Below are 19,716 nucleotides of genomic sequence, written 5' to 3'. Positions count from 1 at the left end.
ACTTCTACTAAAGCTGTTCACACTGTTTAAACCCCATTCCCTGTCAAGATAAGAGCTCTTCCCTAAAAGGCACACAGCTTCTAACAGTATGATGGAATGCTTGCTTTGTATTACTTACTTCTGTAAAGCAGATGGTTTAGGTTTAGAATATTTGTGGCCTTTCCTATTCTTGCCTCAGTTACTTTCTTTGCATTTTGGAGGCATTATTGGATTGATATTATTTGCTCATTATGATCAAACTCAACATTTTTGCAATAAACATTGCATGTTAACATTAAAGTTAATATACAAGAGCTATGCTATATTTTACTACTAAACAGGCAGCCACGATCGCAGTTACACTGCAGACAACAGGGTCATGATTTGAGTGGTGCAGCAGGTGCAGTGACACAGGGGCCGAAAGTTCTAAGAACCCCACTAATCTCAGATTATTGCTACAATTTAAAACTAAACAGACAGTCACAAGTGCAGTTACCTTGCAACAAACAGGGTCAAGATTCCAATAGTGCAGCAGGTGCAGTGACACTACGGTCAAAAGCTCTAGGCACCCCACTAAACACTTAATTGTTATCTTTTACTACTAATCAGGCATTCACAAGTGCAGTTATCTAGCAGGCACCAGGGTCATGGGTTAAATGGTGCAGCAGGTGCATTGGCACCTGGGCAACAAGTTGTCATGACTGCACCAAACACTAAATATTGCTATACTTCACAACCAAACACTCACAAATGCGGTTATTTAGCAAGCACTAGGGTCAGGATTGCAATAGTGCAGCAGGTGCAGTGGTACCCCACTAAACACTGATTATTGCTATATTTTACAACTAAACAGGCAAATGCAGTTATCTTTCAGGCACCAGGGTCATGATTTGAATGGTGCACAGGTGCAGTGGCACCGGGCCAAATTGTTGTCAGAAATCTTCTAAACACTCAATATTGCTATATTTTACTACTAAACAGGCAGTCACAATTGTAGTTACTTGCAGTTGAAAGGGGCTTGATTTAAATTGTGCAGCTGATGCTGTGGCACCGAGGCCAAAAGTTGTTAGAACTCCTCTAAACACCTAATATTGCTGTATTTTATAACTAAACTGGCAGTCATAAGTGCATTTATCTAGCAAGCACTAGGTTCATGATTTCAATTGTGCAGCAGGTGCAGTGGCACCGGGACCAAAAGCTCCAGGCACCCCACTAAATACCCAATATTACTATATTTTATACTTAAACAGGCAACCACAAGTGCAGTTACCTTGAATACAACAGGGTCCTGATTTGAATGGTACAGCAGGTGCAGTAGCACCGGGCCCAAAAGTTGTCAGAACTCCTCTAAATACATAGTATTGCTATATTTGACTACTAAATAGGCAGACACAAGTGCAGTTACCTAGTAGGCACTAGGGCCATGATTTCAATGGTGCTGCAGGTGCAGTGGCACCGGGGTCAAAAGTTCTCAGAATTCCTCTAAACATCACATATTGCTATATTTAACTAATTCCTCTAAACACATAATATTGCAATTACATCAATTAATTTGATTTCCCTCTTTCATTTAATTTTTAAAAATGTTGCTATTACTTACACGCACTATACCACTAGCAAAAGCACAATATATTGCCTTTTTGTACATAAACATGTCATAACACTCTAACATACTTTCGGTAACTTATATTGTACAACTACTGAGCAAGCTACAACTTACAACAAAAAACAGCTCATTATTAATCACATAGGCGAAACCCAATGCATTTACCAATGCTTGTTTTGCTTTTTCCAACTCTATAGGTAACCCGTCAACATGTGGGCTCTGGAAAACACAGGGTTTGCTGGACCAAACTCCTATTTGCCAACATGAACAAGCAATCTTAGAGGAAGGGAGGGAGGGTAAGTTACTGGCCTGCCTCAGACAGTTATTAGGGGCCAGCTCAAATCCAAGCGCCCGCATTCAGATGGTTACATCATCCACAGATGCCTCAGGAGGCTTTAAAGCATCATGGAGCAAGAAGCTTCCGAATAAGGGGCATATCAGCAAGGGCCGGCGATAATTATCGCTAAGCGCACTTAGCGCTAGGATAATTATCGGCGGCTATCGTGGAATTTTATCGCTGAGATAGCGTGCTATCAGCAACGCTTATCTCAAAAGCGATAAAATTCCTCGCGCTAACAGCCAAAAGTGAGATTATCGCTGGAAATCCAGCGATAATCTCACACATTTTGGCGTTCGCTTGCTGATAAGGCAGGGCATACTACGCCAAAATATCCACCTTACATTGGATATAATGGCTAAGTCAGGGTGAAAGCAGGCGTAAGGAAAGTAGCGTTAACTGTGGTTAGCGCTACTTTTCTTATCGCTATGCCGGTTAGCGATTCCCTTGATAATTGGAAAAATGTCGGTTAGCAACATTTCTCCAGTTATTTTGGGACGGAACGCCCACTTTGCATCTCATTAGAGATGCAAAGGTGGGCATTATGGGAAAGGGAGCTAAAGCAAGGAATCACGCGTCAGCGTGACCTTGATGATTAAGCGATAAAATTTTCGCCGCTTTTCGTCTGAAAACGGACACTAAAGCGGCGATAATTTTTCATCGCTAGCTTGCTGATATGCCCCTTAGTTTTTCTGCCAAACTACCCATCGGATCTCCTGACACCTCGGTTTTATCAGCTGGCGTCATGTGGCAAAGATCACATGGTGAGTCTGGGAGGATTAGGGGAGCACGGACATAGTGAAGGTGCTACCCTGGTTGGTGCAATTTCGTATGTGCTGAGGTTCCTAGGTGGCAATTCCAGGCATCTCCAGAAAGCCTGGGTAAGAAGCTTTGTTTTGTATCCTCAATGCCTGTGTCCTGTGAACCCCTGCAGACCGTATTTGCGGCGGATTGTTTCTGCCTTACATTAATATACTGCACTAGTGGATACAGGGACGCAACTAGACCTGAACTTCGGAGGGGCCAACAAGTCAACCAATGGAGGCGGGGCAAACACTTGAAACAATGGGGCGGAGCTATCCTTGTAGCAATGCAGGGAAATAGAGAGGTAAATTGTGCATTTTAAATATATTGATCAAATGTTGCCGATTATAACAAACTTGTTTTAGTGGATTTGGTAATGTCTATAGACCACAGAAAGAGATCTATAAAAAGGGGCATGAGTACAACAGCCTAAAAAGCATCTTTTATAAATTTCAATCCAAAACATTTTAGAGCCAATTTTGGCAAAGGTATTTCAACCCTTTTTGTTAATTCTCAAAATAATTTCTTCTGTAAAAGGATGAGGGAGTATTTTCAATGTCATCTTCAGAAAGAAGCTTGTGTCTGACATTTGATCGAAGGTACGTTTTTTGTCTGCCCATCAGTACATTGCAACATATGGTTGTTTGATGCCGCACACACGTACAGGTCTCAGAACATTGTGATTGGTGGGCTAACTTGATGTGTGACTGGCAAGTATCGGGTTTGATTCCTAATGCTGCTTCCATTCTTCCTAAAATTGAATAAATGAGTGCCAATCAGTAGGCATTATTACCACCTGTTAATTACTCTAACAGGAATCTGCAGTATTCCAAACCAAAACACAATAGTTGTTGTGCCACCACACATCAAGCAGTTCTCATATGAAATGGAGCTACATCCAGGGAGGAAGCCACCAGGCCTAAACAGCTGAAAAAAGGTAGTTACCTTGGAATAACTCTATAACACAATTCTGGCATACAAAGGATAAATGTGTTCCTTCAAGCTCCAGAACATATAGAAAGTTTGGCTGATGGGTAATGCCCAAAAGAGAGGTCATTCCAACAGAAATCGTACCACTTAAACTATGTTTCTAATGTTGTTCTAAAGCCCTAGTATAAAGTGTGAAACCCATTAAAATATCAATATTGTTCAAAGGCAATGAGCATTATAAAATGCAACGTTTATTACAAAGTTCTCCAAAATTCTTTTGAAAAGAATGACCGTATTCATATTCTCTATAATGGTTGTCCATAAAGTATATATTAATGATAGCAATCAGCTTTGCCTGGCTAGAAGAAAAGGCAACCTTGAAAGGCCCACAAGAGAGAAATCAGGTAGACAACATGGTTACCTGTTTTTATGGTAACACGGGAACAAGCAGTGCACAAAGTAGTGCTTTCATTGTACAGTGCTTTTGCTCTGGTAACAAATTACATCGAATATCAAAGTTATGCTGCTTTTAAAGGACCCAGGCTTAGTTTGGCAGCAGAATAAGGTTTCACAAGCATTTTGCGGCCTAGGTACATTAGTTTAAAGAGGCAGTACACAGCGATGCTAAGTCTGCACATGGGGAGTACTGGTGCACTGGCACAATCCTGGAAACAAAAAAACACAAACCATATGTAAATTCTTTCATCTATCTTACAAAGTACCCTGAAAAACTACTCATGGAGGTGTGGTCTTCAGGTGGAAGAGGTATGCCTCTCATTAGACACAAATGATATACTGATGGTTACACTTAGCTGAGCTATCTCTCAGTCTACCCATAGGTCAGGCACCCGTCACCTGAGGAATCCCTCAGATGAGAATAAGCCATCACCAAAGAAAAAAGCCACAACTCATCATTTTTGAACAATTTCTCCTCAAATGTACCTCTTTCACTGCGAGATATGATTGAATCTTGCATTCTCTGTCTTTTTGTTGAAGTTAACATGTGATGGATTATCCTACAATGTATTTGTAGCTGTGGTGGGATTTGATAACTAGTCCTTTTAATACTGATGATCTATCCCCAGGCAATTTAATAAGACCACCATAGCCCTGATTACAAGTTGCAATGTACTCTGCATCAGTAATTACCAGTATTGGATGGTAACAGCCCACCCTTATCATGCAATTACAAGTTAAACCCCACAGAACAGGGAATTACTATGAGGTCCCAAATGTACCTGGAAGTATTGCACATTGTATCCCCATTTCAGTTGGGTTTAATGCACACATTTACCTACTACGTGCAGGGTGTTGTGTTGAAAGTGTGCAGGGGTAGACAGAGGGGGTGAGAAGTGCGAAGGGAGGATTGGAGAATGTTGGCTGGCAAGACAGCACCTTGTGCTTTGTCTGAGGTTTGGGAAAGGGGCATAGAAAGGATCCTCTCTACAATGCATCCTTTTCTGACAGTGATCGTAGCTGCTGTATTTTCCGGTCAGTAAAATTGGATTTGTTGTTCCAGCAAATCTGTGAGCAGGAACACTGGGCCTTTTATAATTGTGTGGATAGGGTTTCCACATGCGAATTCTGCTCTGCCGTTTGCAATCAGGGCCCATGCCTTTTAGGGGCATCTTGGAGGTGGGCTGAGTAGACAGAGAGAGTGCAACACCACGAGGCACGAGAAACATTGAGATCAAAAAGACTGGGCAAAAAAATATATAGCTCTAATATATACCTTGCAGTTTGCATGCAGCTCTTTGATGACAGTTAATAGCTCACTGTTCTATATCAGGATTTTAACTTAAAAACTGCAAGTAACAAGAGGATCTCTCTGATAAAAACAGTAACCCACTGACTATTTACATTATATGCACTTGGTGATCTGCATGGTACACGTTCTTTGCAGCAGGCATATTAACCATCTGCGCTGCCTTAGGATGAGTCAAAACTTCCACTAGACAAAACTCCATCTCTCTCCAGGAAGAACATTAATCACCGGAGTAATCCTGACGCTTTTATTGATGCCTGAAAATTGCTGGAGGCCAGGAATGCAGCAGCAGTTGCTTTTAAAACGCTAATATACTTGCAAACATTGCGCTCCCACCCCAAGTCAGTGCCCGGTGTGGTGGCACCGGTCGCACTGCCCTAGAGCCGGGGCTGTGCCCATGGTAAAGCTCCTCGCTGACCTGAGCCTTTCCTGGATTAATGCTAATAGCCTTTCTTTTATCATTTACTTGGAATCAGAGACAGATAAATATAAGGCATGAGAAGTTCAAGATGGGTTTCTGGTCCGCAATCCTTTCTCCAGAGAGATGATTTCCTTTTGCAGTTGTATATAGCACGAACTTGGCCTAAAGGTATCAGAGCGCTTTACATGCGCACCAGTTGCGTTACAGAAGGACACATTCGTTTTTAGGCACGCAGTGGTTAAGTGATTTGCCCAGAATCACAGGATGTTTGACAAAAAAGCTGCCTGGTTGCAATACAAGAAAGAGGGGCTCCCTGCAAGTTCAGGCCCTTGTGCTTCCTTGTAGCACCCAAGATCTCTGAGGGGCTCATTTACAAGCCCAGTGTGCCGCCGGAACATCACTTTTAATGACGTACCCGCGGTGCACTGGGTTTGCCTCTATCTATGAGGCCACGCAGAGCCACCCTGAGTGGCTTTGTATGGCCTCATAGATACATTGCAATGAGTGTTACGGCGGGTGTTCTCACGTAACACCCATGGGTTTTGACGCATTATCAGATGTACAATAAGCTGCAAACCTGGAAATGCGTCCAAAGCCTACTTCTCCCCAGGGGTGGTGTAAGGGTTGTTTTTGTGAGGGAAGGTGTTCCCTCCCCCACAAAAACAATCTGAGTTCATAGCAGACACCCATGCACCACGGTGCAAGGGTGCCTGTGTTGGCACATGTCAGTCATTTGGGTGCCAGCACTGTGGAAGAGGACAGGAGTGCTCCATAAGTCATAGATACTGTGCATTCCTGCCCTTTTCTATTGATGTAGGAATTCACATCAAGAAGGCTTGCGGCGCTGTCCTACACCGAATATAGTAAATGAGGACATTGGGGGCTTATTTATAAGCCCAGTGCGCTGCCGGAACTTTATATTTTTTGACGTTCCGACTTACTCATATCTAAGAGGCCAAGGAAAGCCACACTGCATGGCTTTTCATGGCTTTGTAGATATGGTGTAAAGCAACGCAGCGTAAGTTGCTGCGTTGCCTCACGCTGCCCCGGGGAGGCATGCCATGGGTGTTGCAGTGGGTGTTCTCACTCAACACCCATGGTTTTTGACACATTCTCAGATTTACAACAAAGCGCTCATCTGGGAATGCGTCAAAACCCTGTGCCTCCCCAGGGGTGGTGTAAGGGTTGTTTTTGTGTGAAGGAGGGTGTCCCTTCCTCCACAAGAACAACCTGATTTCAATGCAGACACCCTTACACCAGGGTGCTACGTTGACGCTAGGCAGCCATTTGTGCGCCAGCGCAGTGTAAGACATCAGGAATGCAGTGTATCTTATATACACGGCACATTCCTGCCCTTTTCTTTTGACGCAGGGCAGTGCAGCAAAACAATGTGCAGTGCTGCCTTGCGCCAAATTGTAGGAAATGACTCCCTAATGGGCTTTTATCTATAAGCTCCTTTGGTCACCGGTGCATCACTTTTTATGACGCTCCGGGGACGCAGAGTGCAGACCCATATCTAAGAGGCCATGCTTCTCATGGCCTTCTAGATATGGTGTAAGGCAAAGCAGTGCAAGTCGCTTGCATAATCACTTGCCTTGTTCTGCACCTTCAGGATCTCTAAATTGGTGGCCTTACCCTCCTCCCGCTTCGATCAATCCCCGAGTGTCAGCATCGCTGACATAATAGTTTCAGCTGGCTCCCTCAAAGTGAGAATAAGGAGATCAAATGTGAGAGCAAATTTGTTTGGGTACATCTCACATGAACACCGGACACTCCCTGTTGTCCTATGGCTTGGATTGAGGGCTGCTTAAGTTTTAGAACACAGAATGGGCATTGCAGTCTCCGGGTACACAAGGGTGGCATGATGCATTTTCAGTTTACCCGGGTATGTAAGAAGGAATTGTCCTAATGGGGCATAGATATGGTGCACTTGATATCCCACTGTTTCAGAATTGGTGCAGCAACTACAGCAGAAGCATTAGGTATGTTACCAGAGGCTGTAACAGGCTTCAAGAGGCAGATGGCTACTTGCTTTGAGTGCTATGTCCACTCTCACTTAGATTGAAGAGCCAAGCCCTCCACCTCCCCCTCCCCCTCCCTCTCACTCTTAAACCTTTATACACCGCACCCCCTCTACCTCCTTTTCAGCATCCTGGAGCTTGTGGGTTTGTTACTGATGTTGTCTTGGTATAAATCTCTCAATACCTCCTCCCATCAAAGGCTTGTGAATGTTTGCTGCTGTGGACATTCATCTACTCAGCTGTTTGTGGAGGTTAGACACTGCTGGGTGAGTTTCTGGGCGTTGTGACTGAAGCACTTTTTCTGGCACCTTCAAAAGCTTTGAACTCTGGGGCAGTCCCAGCCACAGATATTTCAGTCATAAAAGTGGGAGTTAATTACATTTCTCCCTTAGGGAGGCAAAGAGTCTGGGATTTGCTTTTTGCAGCCTTATCAGAAATGAGAGAGAGACCGCCAAGAGCATCAATTTTCTGATCATACCTTGGACAATATGGCTGAATAGCTTTTGCCACAGGGCTATGAATCTATTGGTCATAGAACTAAATCACTCATTGCAGGAGCTCATCTGTGAGCACCATCAGGAATAACTTACTCTAGCTCAGGAGTGTGAAGTTGTTTGCAGCCAGCGCTAGGTCTGACTGATATTCAATGTGCCCAAGGCAGTCAGAGGGGCATATTTACAAGGAAATGGTGCAGTGTGGCACAGAGCCAAATTTGGCAGCGCTGCACCATTTCCAAAACGCAAATAAGTGCTGCATTTACAAGGATATGGCGCACCTCTGTGATTCCCCTAGTACTGGCTCTAAATATAGTTGCCTAGGGGCAACACGACACCCTTGCGCAATAGTGTAATAGTGCCTATGTTGCAGGGATTATTGTTTCTGTGCAGGAAGGTTCTGCAGCACACGTAGAAGTAGCAAATTGCCATTATTTAATGATTTGTTTTTGTACAGGAAGGGACACCTTCCTGCACATAAACAATCACTAATTATGGTTTGCTCTTTCTATGTGTTCTGCAAAATGCAGCACTCATAGAAAAAACAAAAACAGGAGAAACAAAAGTATTTAACCACGTTGCGCTGATCTAACGCCTGCTTTTGTATGGCGTTAGTTTTTGACAATGCCTCAGATCCTTGTAAGTATGGGGCAACGTCGAAAAGCAATGGGTGTTGCGGTGGAACGCCCACAGTAACAACCATTGCACGCCCCTTTCACTCAGATAGCTGCGTGAAAGTGTACCATGTTTACAAAGTAGCGTTAACGCCACTTTGTTAATATGGAGCAGGGCATTGGGCAACCGCAACGTCAGTAAAATGACGTTACAGTGGCGCCAACCCCTTGTAAATATGCCTCAGAGTGTGAGCCAGGCCCAGGGTCGAGGAGAGGTGACTATGCGTCCCACGGATACTGCAGTCAACAGCCACAGCCCAGCTTATTTCATGAGATATAGTTAAGTTGACAACCCTCTCCAGGTATCCGGGACCTCTGTGCAGTGATTTGGCCATGCAGGGTATCGCGAGAAGAAGTCACAGGCCTTTTGTTCCTTTTCCTGCCCAAACAGGCAGGCGCTGCAAGGCACTGGAGTTATCAGTTGTCTATAACAGAGAATAGGAACAGTTCTCTGAACAGCACTGCCACATCCAGGCTGTGCAAAGACAGAGCCTCGGGTGGGCCCTTGCTACAAATGGAGCTCAGTGTTGCTACAAATGGAGATCAGTGTTGCTACAAATGAAGCTCAGTGTTGCTACAAATGGAGCTCAGTGTTGCTACAAATGGAGCTCAGTGTTGCTATAAATGGAGCTCAGTGTTGCTACAAATGAAGCTCAGTGTTGCTACAAATGGAGCTCAGTGTTGCTACAAATGGAGCTCAGTGTTGCTACAAATGGAGCTCAGTGTTGCTATAAATGGAGCTCAGTGTTGCTACAAATGAAGCTCAGTGTTGCTACAAATGGAGCTCAGTGTTGCTACAAATGGAGCTCAGTGTTGCTACAAATGGAGCTCAGTGTTGCTACAAATGGAGCTCAGTGTTGCTACAAATGGAGCTCAGTGTTGCTATAAATGGAGCTCAGTGTTGCTACAAATGAAGCTCAGTGTTGCTACAAATGGAGCTCAGTGTTGCTACAAATGGAGCTCAGTGTTGCTACAAATGGAGCTCAGTGTTGCTACAAATGGAGCTCAGTGTTGCTACAAATGGAGCTCAGTGTTGCTACAAATGAAGCTCAGTGTTGCTACAAATGGAGCTCAGTGTTGCTACAAATGAAGCTCAGTGTTGCTACAAATGGAGCTCAGTGTTGCTACAAATGGAGCTCAGTGTTGCTACAAATGGAGCTCAGTGTTGCTACAAATGGAGCTCAGTGTTGCTACAAATGGAGCTCAGTGTTGCTACAAATGAAGCTCAGTGTTGCAGTTCACAAGGGCACAAACATACCTCAAGGAAGAACAAGGGAATTCAATGTCATTTTAAAAGATCCCCTGATGGGCAGAAGGCAGGGCTCTTGTTTGTGAGCATGAAGCTGGCCTCTGAATGGATGGCACCTATTCAGGCCCAGTGGCCAAGATAGATGACATGATGTGGAGTAAAAAGATTCATAATGCACTTTATATCACACTTTGGCTGTTCAGGGTGACGTGGTCTCATCTAACCTTTTTTAACTCAAGCTTTATTGGGAATTCTTCCTTTATGTTTAAATATTGTTTGTCCGGGTACCTGAAAACATAAAAACGTTGTTGTTTGAATAATGAGAATTATACTGTGCAAATTAACGTGCTATGAGAACACTAAATGGGTCCTTAACTAGGAAATGGTAATGTTCTTGTCCTGACACTGGAAGCCAGTCCAGGGTCACATTGGCACTTTACATTGTCCAACCTTTAGTTCCATGTTTCCCACTAGTAACAGGCTTAATTATCAAGATACTTGCAATTCCTGTTAGATTAAAGTTTGACCTTAGGGAGCCTGAATTATTAGTCTTTTCAGGAACTAAAAGAGGGGAGTGACGAGAGACAAAAGAAGAATCTTGGGGATATAATGGGAGGAATAGGAGTGGAGGAGGCTGAATAAAAAAGATAAGAAGAGGAAGGGAGAGAAATAAGAGCGCAAAGAAAAGATACAAGGGAAAGGAAAATTAGAGAAGCAGAGATGGAGTGAGACTGAAGGTGGGAGGGGAAGGCTCAAGAGAGGGGTCATAAAGGGAGGAAAGGTAGAATGAGAGAAGAGGGAGACAAATATTGGGAAAGGGGGAGAGAGATGAAAGGAAAAAGGGTGGAAAGCAAAATGGAGAAGAGGGAGGCATCAAATCGAGAAGAATAAGTGTCAGAAAGAAGAACGTAGTGAGCAGTGGAGAGTGTGTCACTGGGTTCTTGGTCTGTAACAGCAAAGAAAGTGTGGTTATTCTTTAGGAAGCAGCATCTCGGTTCCTTGCAGTGCAGACTGATTGAGAGGCGAGTGGTATTGGAGACTCATCTGATTTCTGGAAGAAGTGCTAACTCTTGGAGAAAATCCACCAGTGGAGTTTCCTTCATCATAGGGGTAGTATGAAATAGGGGATATGCTACAGCGGAGCAGCGTCACCCCACTGTTAAAGGCAGAAAATGAAAAAGAAAATGATAATAAAACACTTTTATTATCATTTTATTTTTCATTGACTCGGCCGAGTTTGCTGAGTCCGCCGAGTCTGGCACGGGCGAGGCCAGGTCGCAGCGACACCAGCAGAGGGAGGAGGAGGAGTGGGCACTGAATGAGGCAGCCCGCGGCCCACGGAGGGGGCCCCCATAGGAGGGCGGCCACCTTAGTGTCACATGAGGGCACAACCCCACAGGCTAGTGTTTGGATCCACTAACGATCCGGCACTACCCATGACGTCAGTTATGGCACGCTAGGGGGTGGGGAGGTAGGTATATAGACCTCCCCCGCCCATCTGGTGGTCCTTTTGCGCGCCGGGACTTCATGCCTTTCACACTGTGTTGGGTTGTCGCGTTCCTGGGACCAGTGGTGTTCGTCGTGTTGCGGTGAGTTTTGGGTCTGGAAGGGCCCTTGGGTCATTTGTTGCGGCTGGCCCTTGTCCATGGGGCCAGTTGCTCGCCCCAGTCTGGCGGTCCGGGGAGTGGTGCATGCAGGGGGAACAGTTGAGGCGGGGGTGGGTGGCCCGTGATCCCATTGGGTGCACGGGCTCCCGCTTTGTTTGGGAATGTACTAGGCACTCCAGGTTTGCATTGTCGCGGCCGCAGGGCGCACACTTGCTTTGCAGTGGCCTCATTCTGGAAGTCGTTTTGTAGTGGGCGGTACCGCAAATTTTTTAGGTGACCTAGGATTGGAGCATTGAGACACCTCTGCCAATCACACGCATCATAAGAATTGCGAAGTGTTGATTGGGTGTGGAGTTTTCACTTGGAGTTTGTTTGCTCACTCTCAGAGGTCTCCTTCCACTGCAGTTAAGTGTCGCAGGTGTGTGGTAGTGCTACCTGTGGAAGCGAGAATGTGATTTAGGTGGACGTTTGAACTCTTCCTTCCTGGGGCTGTGGTAGGTTAGTCTGGGACCCGGCGATGACATGTCTGTGACTGCATGCTAGGTTGTTCTTACAGTTTGTCGTTTTGGATAGAAGGGATGGAAGGTGTAGCTTGACGCAGGATGGCCCCAGGTGATGAGAGCGGACTATGGCTGTACCCCGGCATGGGCTCTTTAAAACTGACAGTCCCTGTTGGGCTTTGCTTCTGGGGTTCAGCCAGACGTGGCGCAAATTTCTCTGCTCACCAGTCGAATTCTTTTATCGGCCTGCTGAAAGGGCCTCTCTGGGGGGCACCGGTGGTAGTGACTGCCAAAGAAGAACAAGCATTGGCATAGCCAATATGTCTCGCCTTTGGGACCTTATAAGTATTTAGTTATGCAGCAGGTCGCAAAGGCGAGACATATTGGCTATGCCAATGCTTGTTAGTAATAGTAGTGCACTATTTCAATTTAAGTATTAGTGGTGTACTGTATATATTCAATTTACTTGAATAGTGATATATTGCACTTATTGCAGTTTTAGAAATAGCAGTCCAATGCATAGATTTCATTTTAAGTCGATTGAACACATTTTATTTGGAGGAATAGTGGTGCAAGGATCACATTCAGTTAATTTACATGGTCGTGCATTGGATACTTCTCATTTGAGGACTCGTGGTGCATTGCACACATTTAATGAATACGACTGGGGTACTCTGAAACCGTTTTCTTTTTTATGAATCGTAATGCATTCAACATATTTTTATTATTTTAAGTGTTGCTTGACTGATATTGCATTGCAGTTCACCGTGGTGCACTGCACGTATTTCAGTTTTTGAAAGGATAGTGCCGAGCACACTGTTTTATTGTAGTGCATAGTGGTGCGCTGCACAAATCGGACTGCAATAAATAGTTGTGCACAAGGAATTTAGTGAACCCTGCATACACAAGTAATGTGATCAATAGTGTCTGGGACATATTTCACTGCTACGAATCACCGTGCACAGAACACGTTATTGATGTCAGCAGCAGTGCGCGGCTCACTTTCAGGCCCGATGGTGCGCTACACACTGTGACGGGACGCTTCTGTCGGCTCAGGGGACTCAAGATGACACAGACTGGTGGGCACCGGTATCAGGGGTCCCTAACGTTCTCCCCTCTCCACAGAACGAGTGGGCAGCGGACGAAGAAGAACTGCCTCTGTTGGCCGGAGCCGGGCCCTTTAACTCGGAAGAACCAAGAACGCAAGCCCCGCCCAGGGAGGACGTCACTCAGCCGGGAGGTTCAAATGGAGGCAGAACCAGGAAGTGGACGGACGGCGATCCCTGGAGGAAGGACGGAGACGAAGGAGACGGAGACGAAGAAGACGGCGCGACTGAGACGAACGATCGAGAGCAGGCGGAAACCGGAGGTTGGAGAACCGAGAGACCCAGTGGCTACGGACTCCGCGAAGCGCCCGGCCACGTTCCCAGGGGAGGAGCGTGGCTTGGACAGGTACGGGACCGGGTAGCGGGTTGGATGGGAAGGCGGGAGAACCCGTGTTAACCGGTGGCCTCCTCAAGTCCCTTTACCTTTTTAGTTTGTTTGAACCCCTCACAGTTTCTGTCACTCTGTATTCGGTTGTACACACGTATGGTGCTATCTCACTCCCGGTCCCTGGTGTTAGGAATACGCGTTTACCTACTACAAGTCTAATATAGTCCCTTATCTCTCTCTTCCTTGGGGCACAACGGAGAGCCAAGTTCGTGACCGCAGAAAGGACAAAGAAGGAGGGGAGCAGACCATCCCGGTGTTCGTTGGAGGCCTCATTCACCACGGATCCCGCTACCTTCGCGAGAGAAAGGCTAACTAGCCGGACTAAAAGACGACTTATAACAATAAAACCCCGTATACCCAGAACTCGTGTAGTGTCCCTCATTGACGCCCCATCACAACTGGTGTCAGAAGTGGGATTTCCATCTCCCGTCGTCGGCGATCAAAAGATGGAGGCCCTCGTACAACATTTAATCCAGGGGCAAGAGAAACTCAGCTGGGCCGTGGAGAGACAGATGACATCTGCGCAGGCAGACCGGGAGCTCTTCCAAAACTCAATGAAAGCGCACCTTGAGTCCCTTCCAAAGGTCTCTACCGATCCCGGGGTACCGATACCCGTGGAACGACGGCTCCCTTATTCCAGCTCGGCCGGAGGGGCCTTACAGAAATACGTTGCGGGGGAAGACCCGGACGCTTTCCTGACCAACTTCGAGCGTGCGGCTCGGGCTTGCGGATGGCCGGAGAAGAAATGGCCTTTTTTTCCTGGCTCCCCTACTATCAGGAGAAGCGCAGGCCGCTTACCAGGTGGCCAACCCCACGGGTCTGACCGGGTACCAAATCATTAAAGAGGTTATCCTGGAACATCTAGGCCTCGATGCTGAGGCCTACAGAAGTAAATTCCGAAAAGAAAGAGGGGTGCAGGGGGAAAACCCAAAGACCTTGTATTTCCGGCTGAAGATGGCCGCTGACAAGTGGCTCAGGCCGGAGTCCAGCACCAAGGAGGAGATTATGACGAAAATATACATGGAACAATTTTTGGAGGCCTTACCCTTCGGGACCCAAAAATGGTTGAAGCAACACCCCCATTTAACCCCTGAACAAGCGGTCGACATGGCCAAGTATTTTTCACGGGCCCAGCCCCGCTCCTACCCCCTAGAACTGGAGAAATCTACCAAAACCCCTGTGGGAGGCAGAAGCGAGAAGAGACCAGCGCCCCCCCCCTGGCATTTCCCGAGTCAAGACCCCCCGTTCAGACGGGCCCCTGCCCAAAGGCCCCCAATGTTTTGAGTGTGGCGAATGGGGCCACATCGCCAGACTGTGCCCGCGAGAAAGAACCGAAGAGCCAATGGATGTGGGGTACCTTCCCCGGAGCGTCCTGTACTCAGCTGAGATGGGTGCCTCGTTTTACGTACGTGTGGGGATGAATGGCTTTACACTGAACACCCTTTTAGACTCAGGATGTCGACAGTCGGTGGTCAGAAAAAAACTGGTGTTACCCCACCAGTATCTGCCCCACCGACTCGTCCACATACGGTGCATACACGGGGAGGTCCGGCCCTATCCCTTGGCCCTAGTACCCTTGACTCCCCATAATGAGCCTACCTGCACGGTGAGGGTGGGGGTGGTTGACTCCCTTCCCGAAGACGTGATATTGGGGGTGGATAACCCCGACTTCCTCACGATGTTCAAGCATACCATGGAACAAGAAACCAGGGATCGAGAGGTGCCCATCTCGGGGCTAGTCACTGCTGACCCTTGGATTATAGATCGAAGCTTCCGCTTCGCCCAGTCTAACGACCGCACCCTGTTTAATGCTTGGGAAAGCGCCCACCTCAACCAAACCCAGTCTAGGGACGCCTATCCCCGGTTTATTATAAAAGATGGGCTGCTGTACCGGGAAGGGAATAAGGGAGGTGATCAGCAGCTGTTAGTGCCCCAGCCCTTCAGGGAGCAGATACTGTTCTTTTCCCATGCCCATCTTACCGCGGGACATGCCGGGAGGGAGAAAACCACTAGCGGGGTACTACGGTTTTTCTACTGGCCCGGGGTATATAAGGACGTAGAGACATATTGCCAAACCTGTGAGGTCTGTCAGAAAAGGTCCTCCTATAAGCCAGTAGCTGCCCCATTACAACCCATGCCCATTATAGGGGTCCCCTTTGAGAGGGTGGGTATGGATTTGATAGGCCCTCTCCCTCGCACCAAGAAGGGACACCTCCACGCTCTTGTTATCGTGGATTACGCCACCCGGTTCATTGAAGCGTTTCCCCTCTCAGCCCCTACCACTAAAAACGTGGCCGACAAGGTGATCAAGTTGTTTTCCCGGGTAGGGTTCCCCAAGGAGGTGGTGACAGACCAAGGGACACCCTTCACGTCCCGCCTCATGAAAGAAGTATGTGCAACCCTAGATATCCACCAGTTACACACGTCTGTGTACCATCCCCAGACGGATGGGCTGGTGGAGAGATATAACCGCACCTTAAAAACCACATTAAAGAAAATGCTGACGGCGGAAAAACAGGACTGGGATAGGCTACTTCCCTTGGCCTTGTACGTGTTACGAGCCCAGGTACAAAGCAGCACGGGGTATTCGGCCTTTGAGTTACTTTATGGCAGGCAGCCCCGGTCCTTGTTGGAGATGACCCGTGAGGCCTGGATCCATGAAGACAACCAAGACCACCGGTCTTTATTGGACTACACCTCCCAGCTCAAATCCAAAATCGGAAAATTGCGAGACCTCGCACATTCCAATCTGGAAAAAAGTCAAGAGAAGCAAAAAAAGTATTATGATCACGGAAAAAAACTACGGACGCTGCAAGTGGGTGAGTGGGCCCTGGTGTTGCTGCCCTCCAGCACCAGTAAATTCAGGAGCGAGTGGCAGGGTCCGTACCGCGTAACGGAAACCATAGGACACACCACTTATAAGCTGCAGGTGACCCCTTCCAAAACACAAAGCTACCATATCAACTTGCTCAAGAAGTGGCTTGGATCACCCCCAAAAACGCCCACTTCTTAATACCTACCCACAGCCAGAAGACCTCCACAGTGGGCTCCTTGGTGGTAAACCCTGACCTACAAGCCATACAAAAGGAACATCTGAAAGAGGCCCTCTGTCCCTTTGAGGACGTTTTTTCGGACTCCCCGGGAAAAACCCACTTGGCAGAACACTCCATTGAAACCCCCCCCAGACAAATAGTGAGACAGAAGGCCTATCGAGTTCCCGCCGCAAAAAAAGAAGCTATCCGGAACGAGGTGAAGGATATGTTGCGGCTAGGGGTCATCAGGCCTTCCACCAGTCCGTGGTCCTCCCCGATCGTGATGATTCCTAAACCCGATGGGTCATCCCGATTCTGTATGGATTTTAGGGCGTTAAACGACATCTCAGCCTTCGATGCCTACCCGATCCCTCGAGTGGACGACCTGATCGAAATAAATTGGGGAGTCCACGTACATTACGACCTTCGACCTCACGAAGGGCTACTGGCAGGTGCCTCTCCGGGAGGAAGACCGAAAAAAAACCGCCTTCTCCACCGATCTAGGGCTGTTTGAGTTCACGGTCTTGCCCTTTGGGCTCCACGGGGCCCCGGCAACCTTCCAGAGATTAATGAACAGAGTACTGTTGCCCTACTCCAGCTTCTGCTCAGCCTACTTGGATGATATTGTGGTGTTCAGCCCTTCTTGGACGGAACACATACAACATATCACCACAATACTCACCGCACTCCGCCACGCAGGGTTGCACATTAACGCTCGTAAGTCAAGAGCCGCCTTCCAAAGGGTACAGTATCTGGGGTATGTCCTAGGGGACGGGGTCATATCTCCCCAAGAAAAGAAAGTCATGGCCATAGGAAACACCCCTTTTCCGTCCACCAAAAGGGAACTGAGGTTTTTTTTGGGCTTAATAGGCTACTACCGGCGCTTTATTCCCTCTTTTGCTGACCTAGCCTCCCCTTTGACAGATCTCCTCCGTAAAGACTGCTCCACGCATTCCATCAGGCATCCCACAGCTGTGACACTACAAGCATTTCAGGATCTGAAAGACGCCATTACCTCGGCCCCAGTGTTAATATCTCCCAACTTTCAGAAGACCTTCCTCCTAGCCACTGACGCATCTGACACCGGGATCGGGGCGGTGTTGTCCCAAACAGGGGAGGACGGGCTGGAACACCCCATCCTCTACGTAAGCCGCAAGCTCTTCCCCCGAGAGAGATCCTATCCCACTATTGAGAGGGAGTGTTTAGCGGTTAAGTGGGCGGTGGAAAAGCTGAGGTATTACCTAGAGGGGAGGCCATTCATCCTGTACACGGACCACGCCCCATTGCAGTGGATGTACAGGAATAAAAGCAATAACGCCCGGGTCCTCCGGTGGTTCCTGTCCCTGCAACCTTTTACTTTCTCTGTACAACATCGCAGGGGTAGGGACAACTGTACCGCTGATTTTCTCTCCCGGTCCTCGCCTCTCCCCGAGCGGGAGCAGCCAGGGGGGGTGGTATGTGACGGGACGCTTCTGTCGGCTCAGGGGACTCAAGATGACACAGACTGGTGGGCACCGGTATCAGGGGTCCCTAACGTTCTCCCCTCTCCACAGAACGAGTGGGCAGCGGACGAAGAAGAACTGCCTCTGTTGGCCGGAGCCGGGCCCTTTAACTCGCAAGAACCAAGAACGCAAGCCCCGCCCAGGGAGGACGTCACTCAGCCGGGAGGTTCAAATGGAGGCAGAACCAGGAAGTGGACGGACGGCGATCCCTGGAGGAAGGACGGAGATGAAGGAGACGGAGACGAAGAAGACGGCGCGACTGAGACGAACGATCGAGAGCAGGCGGAAACCGGAGGTTGGAGAACCGAGAGACCCAGCGGCTACGGACTCCGCGAAGCGCCCGGCCACGTTCCCAGGGGAGGAGCGTGGCTTGGACAGGTACGGGACCGGGTAGCGGGTTGGATGGGAAGGCGGGAGAACCCGTGTTAACCGGTGGCCTCCTCAAGTCCCTTTACCTTTTTAGTTTGTTTGAACCCCTCACAGTTTCTGTCACTCCGTATTCGGTTGTATACACGTATGGTGCTACCTCACTCCCGGTCCCTGGTGTTAGGAATACGCGTTTACCTACTACAAGTCTAATATAGTCCCTTATCTCTCTCTTCCTTGGGGCACAACGGAGAGCCAAGTTCGTGACCGCAGAACGGACAAAGAAGGAGGGGAGCAGACCATCCCGGTGTTCGTTGGAGGCCTCATTCACCACGGATCCCGCTACCTTCGCGAGAGAAAGGCTAACTAGCCGGACTAAAAGACGACTTATAACAATAAAACCCCGTATACCCAGAACTCGTGTAGTGTCCCTCATTGACGCCCCATCACACATACATTTCATGTTTTAGGATCTTGGCGCCTTCTGAACATATTTCATTTTTTGGAGTAGCCGTGCACTGCACGTTTCACTTATATCTGCAGCGCTTGGTGCGTGTCATTGATAAGAATAAAGGCCCATTGTGCACAGTTCTTTTATGGGACTAGCAGCGTACGCCAAGCATTTCAACATATTTCATTTCAGGAAACGTGTGTCATTTCACACGTCCTTGGCGGGGGTAATGTTGCCAAGCACACAACGGTTATTTTTTTGGGACTAAGGTATTCGTTGCACTTATTTTTATTAGTGCTAATGTCAAGGCGTTGCACGTTTTATTGGTGATAGTGGTACATTTCAACGCCTCGTCAGGGGTAGTAAGTGCCATATAAATACAATTACAAGTGCAGACATGTCATTGCTAAAACAGCGAATTGTACATATTTCGTTGTGTAGGCCTGGTGGTGCACTGCACAAATCTTATTTCAAGGAACAGTGA

At 47.6% G+C, this 19,716-nt stretch overlaps 2 protein-coding genes across 2 annotated transcripts in view; one reads left to right on the top strand and one right to left on the bottom strand.

Moving 5' to 3' along the window:
* The window catches only part of LOC146863358 (uncharacterized), a 197,728-nt gene that overhangs the window by 159,658 nt on the left and 18,354 nt on the right, over positions 1 to 19,716 (bottom strand). The gene's annotated exons all lie outside the window — the stretch shown is intronic.
* On the top strand, positions 9,920 to 19,196 carry LOC146863359 (uncharacterized). The gene is made up of 4 exons (XM_085643406.1): positions 9,920 to 10,315; positions 11,756 to 11,869; positions 13,513 to 13,839; positions 18,467 to 19,196. The coding sequence occupies exons 1-4, from the start codon at positions 9,920 to 9,922 to the stop codon at positions 18,842 to 18,844; spliced, it is 1,215 nt and encodes a 404-aa protein (XP_085499532.1). The 3' UTR covers positions 18,845 to 19,196.

Source organism: Triturus cristatus, chromosome 2_2 (genome assembly GCF_964204655.1).
Source record: "Triturus cristatus chromosome 2_2, aTriCri1.1, whole genome shotgun sequence".
NCBI lineage: Eukaryota > Metazoa > Chordata > Amphibia > Caudata > Salamandridae > Triturus > Triturus cristatus.
Note: the sequence above shows the minus strand (reverse complement) of the source record. Positions and strands in the feature narration are given on the sequence as shown.

Coding starts and splice junctions, on each gene's coding strand:
- LOC146863359 (XM_085643406.1), top strand. CDS start 9,920: ATGGAGCTCAGTGTTGCTACAAATGAAGCTCAGTGTTGCTACAAATGG. Junction 11,870..13,512: donor GTGGTGTTCGTCGTGTTGCG/GTGAGTTTTGGG, acceptor CCCTCTCCACAG/AACGAGTGGGCAGCGGACGA. Junction 13,840..18,466: donor GAGGAGCGTGGCTTGGACAG/GTACGGGACCGG, acceptor CCCTCTCCACAG/AACGAGTGGGCAGCGGACGA.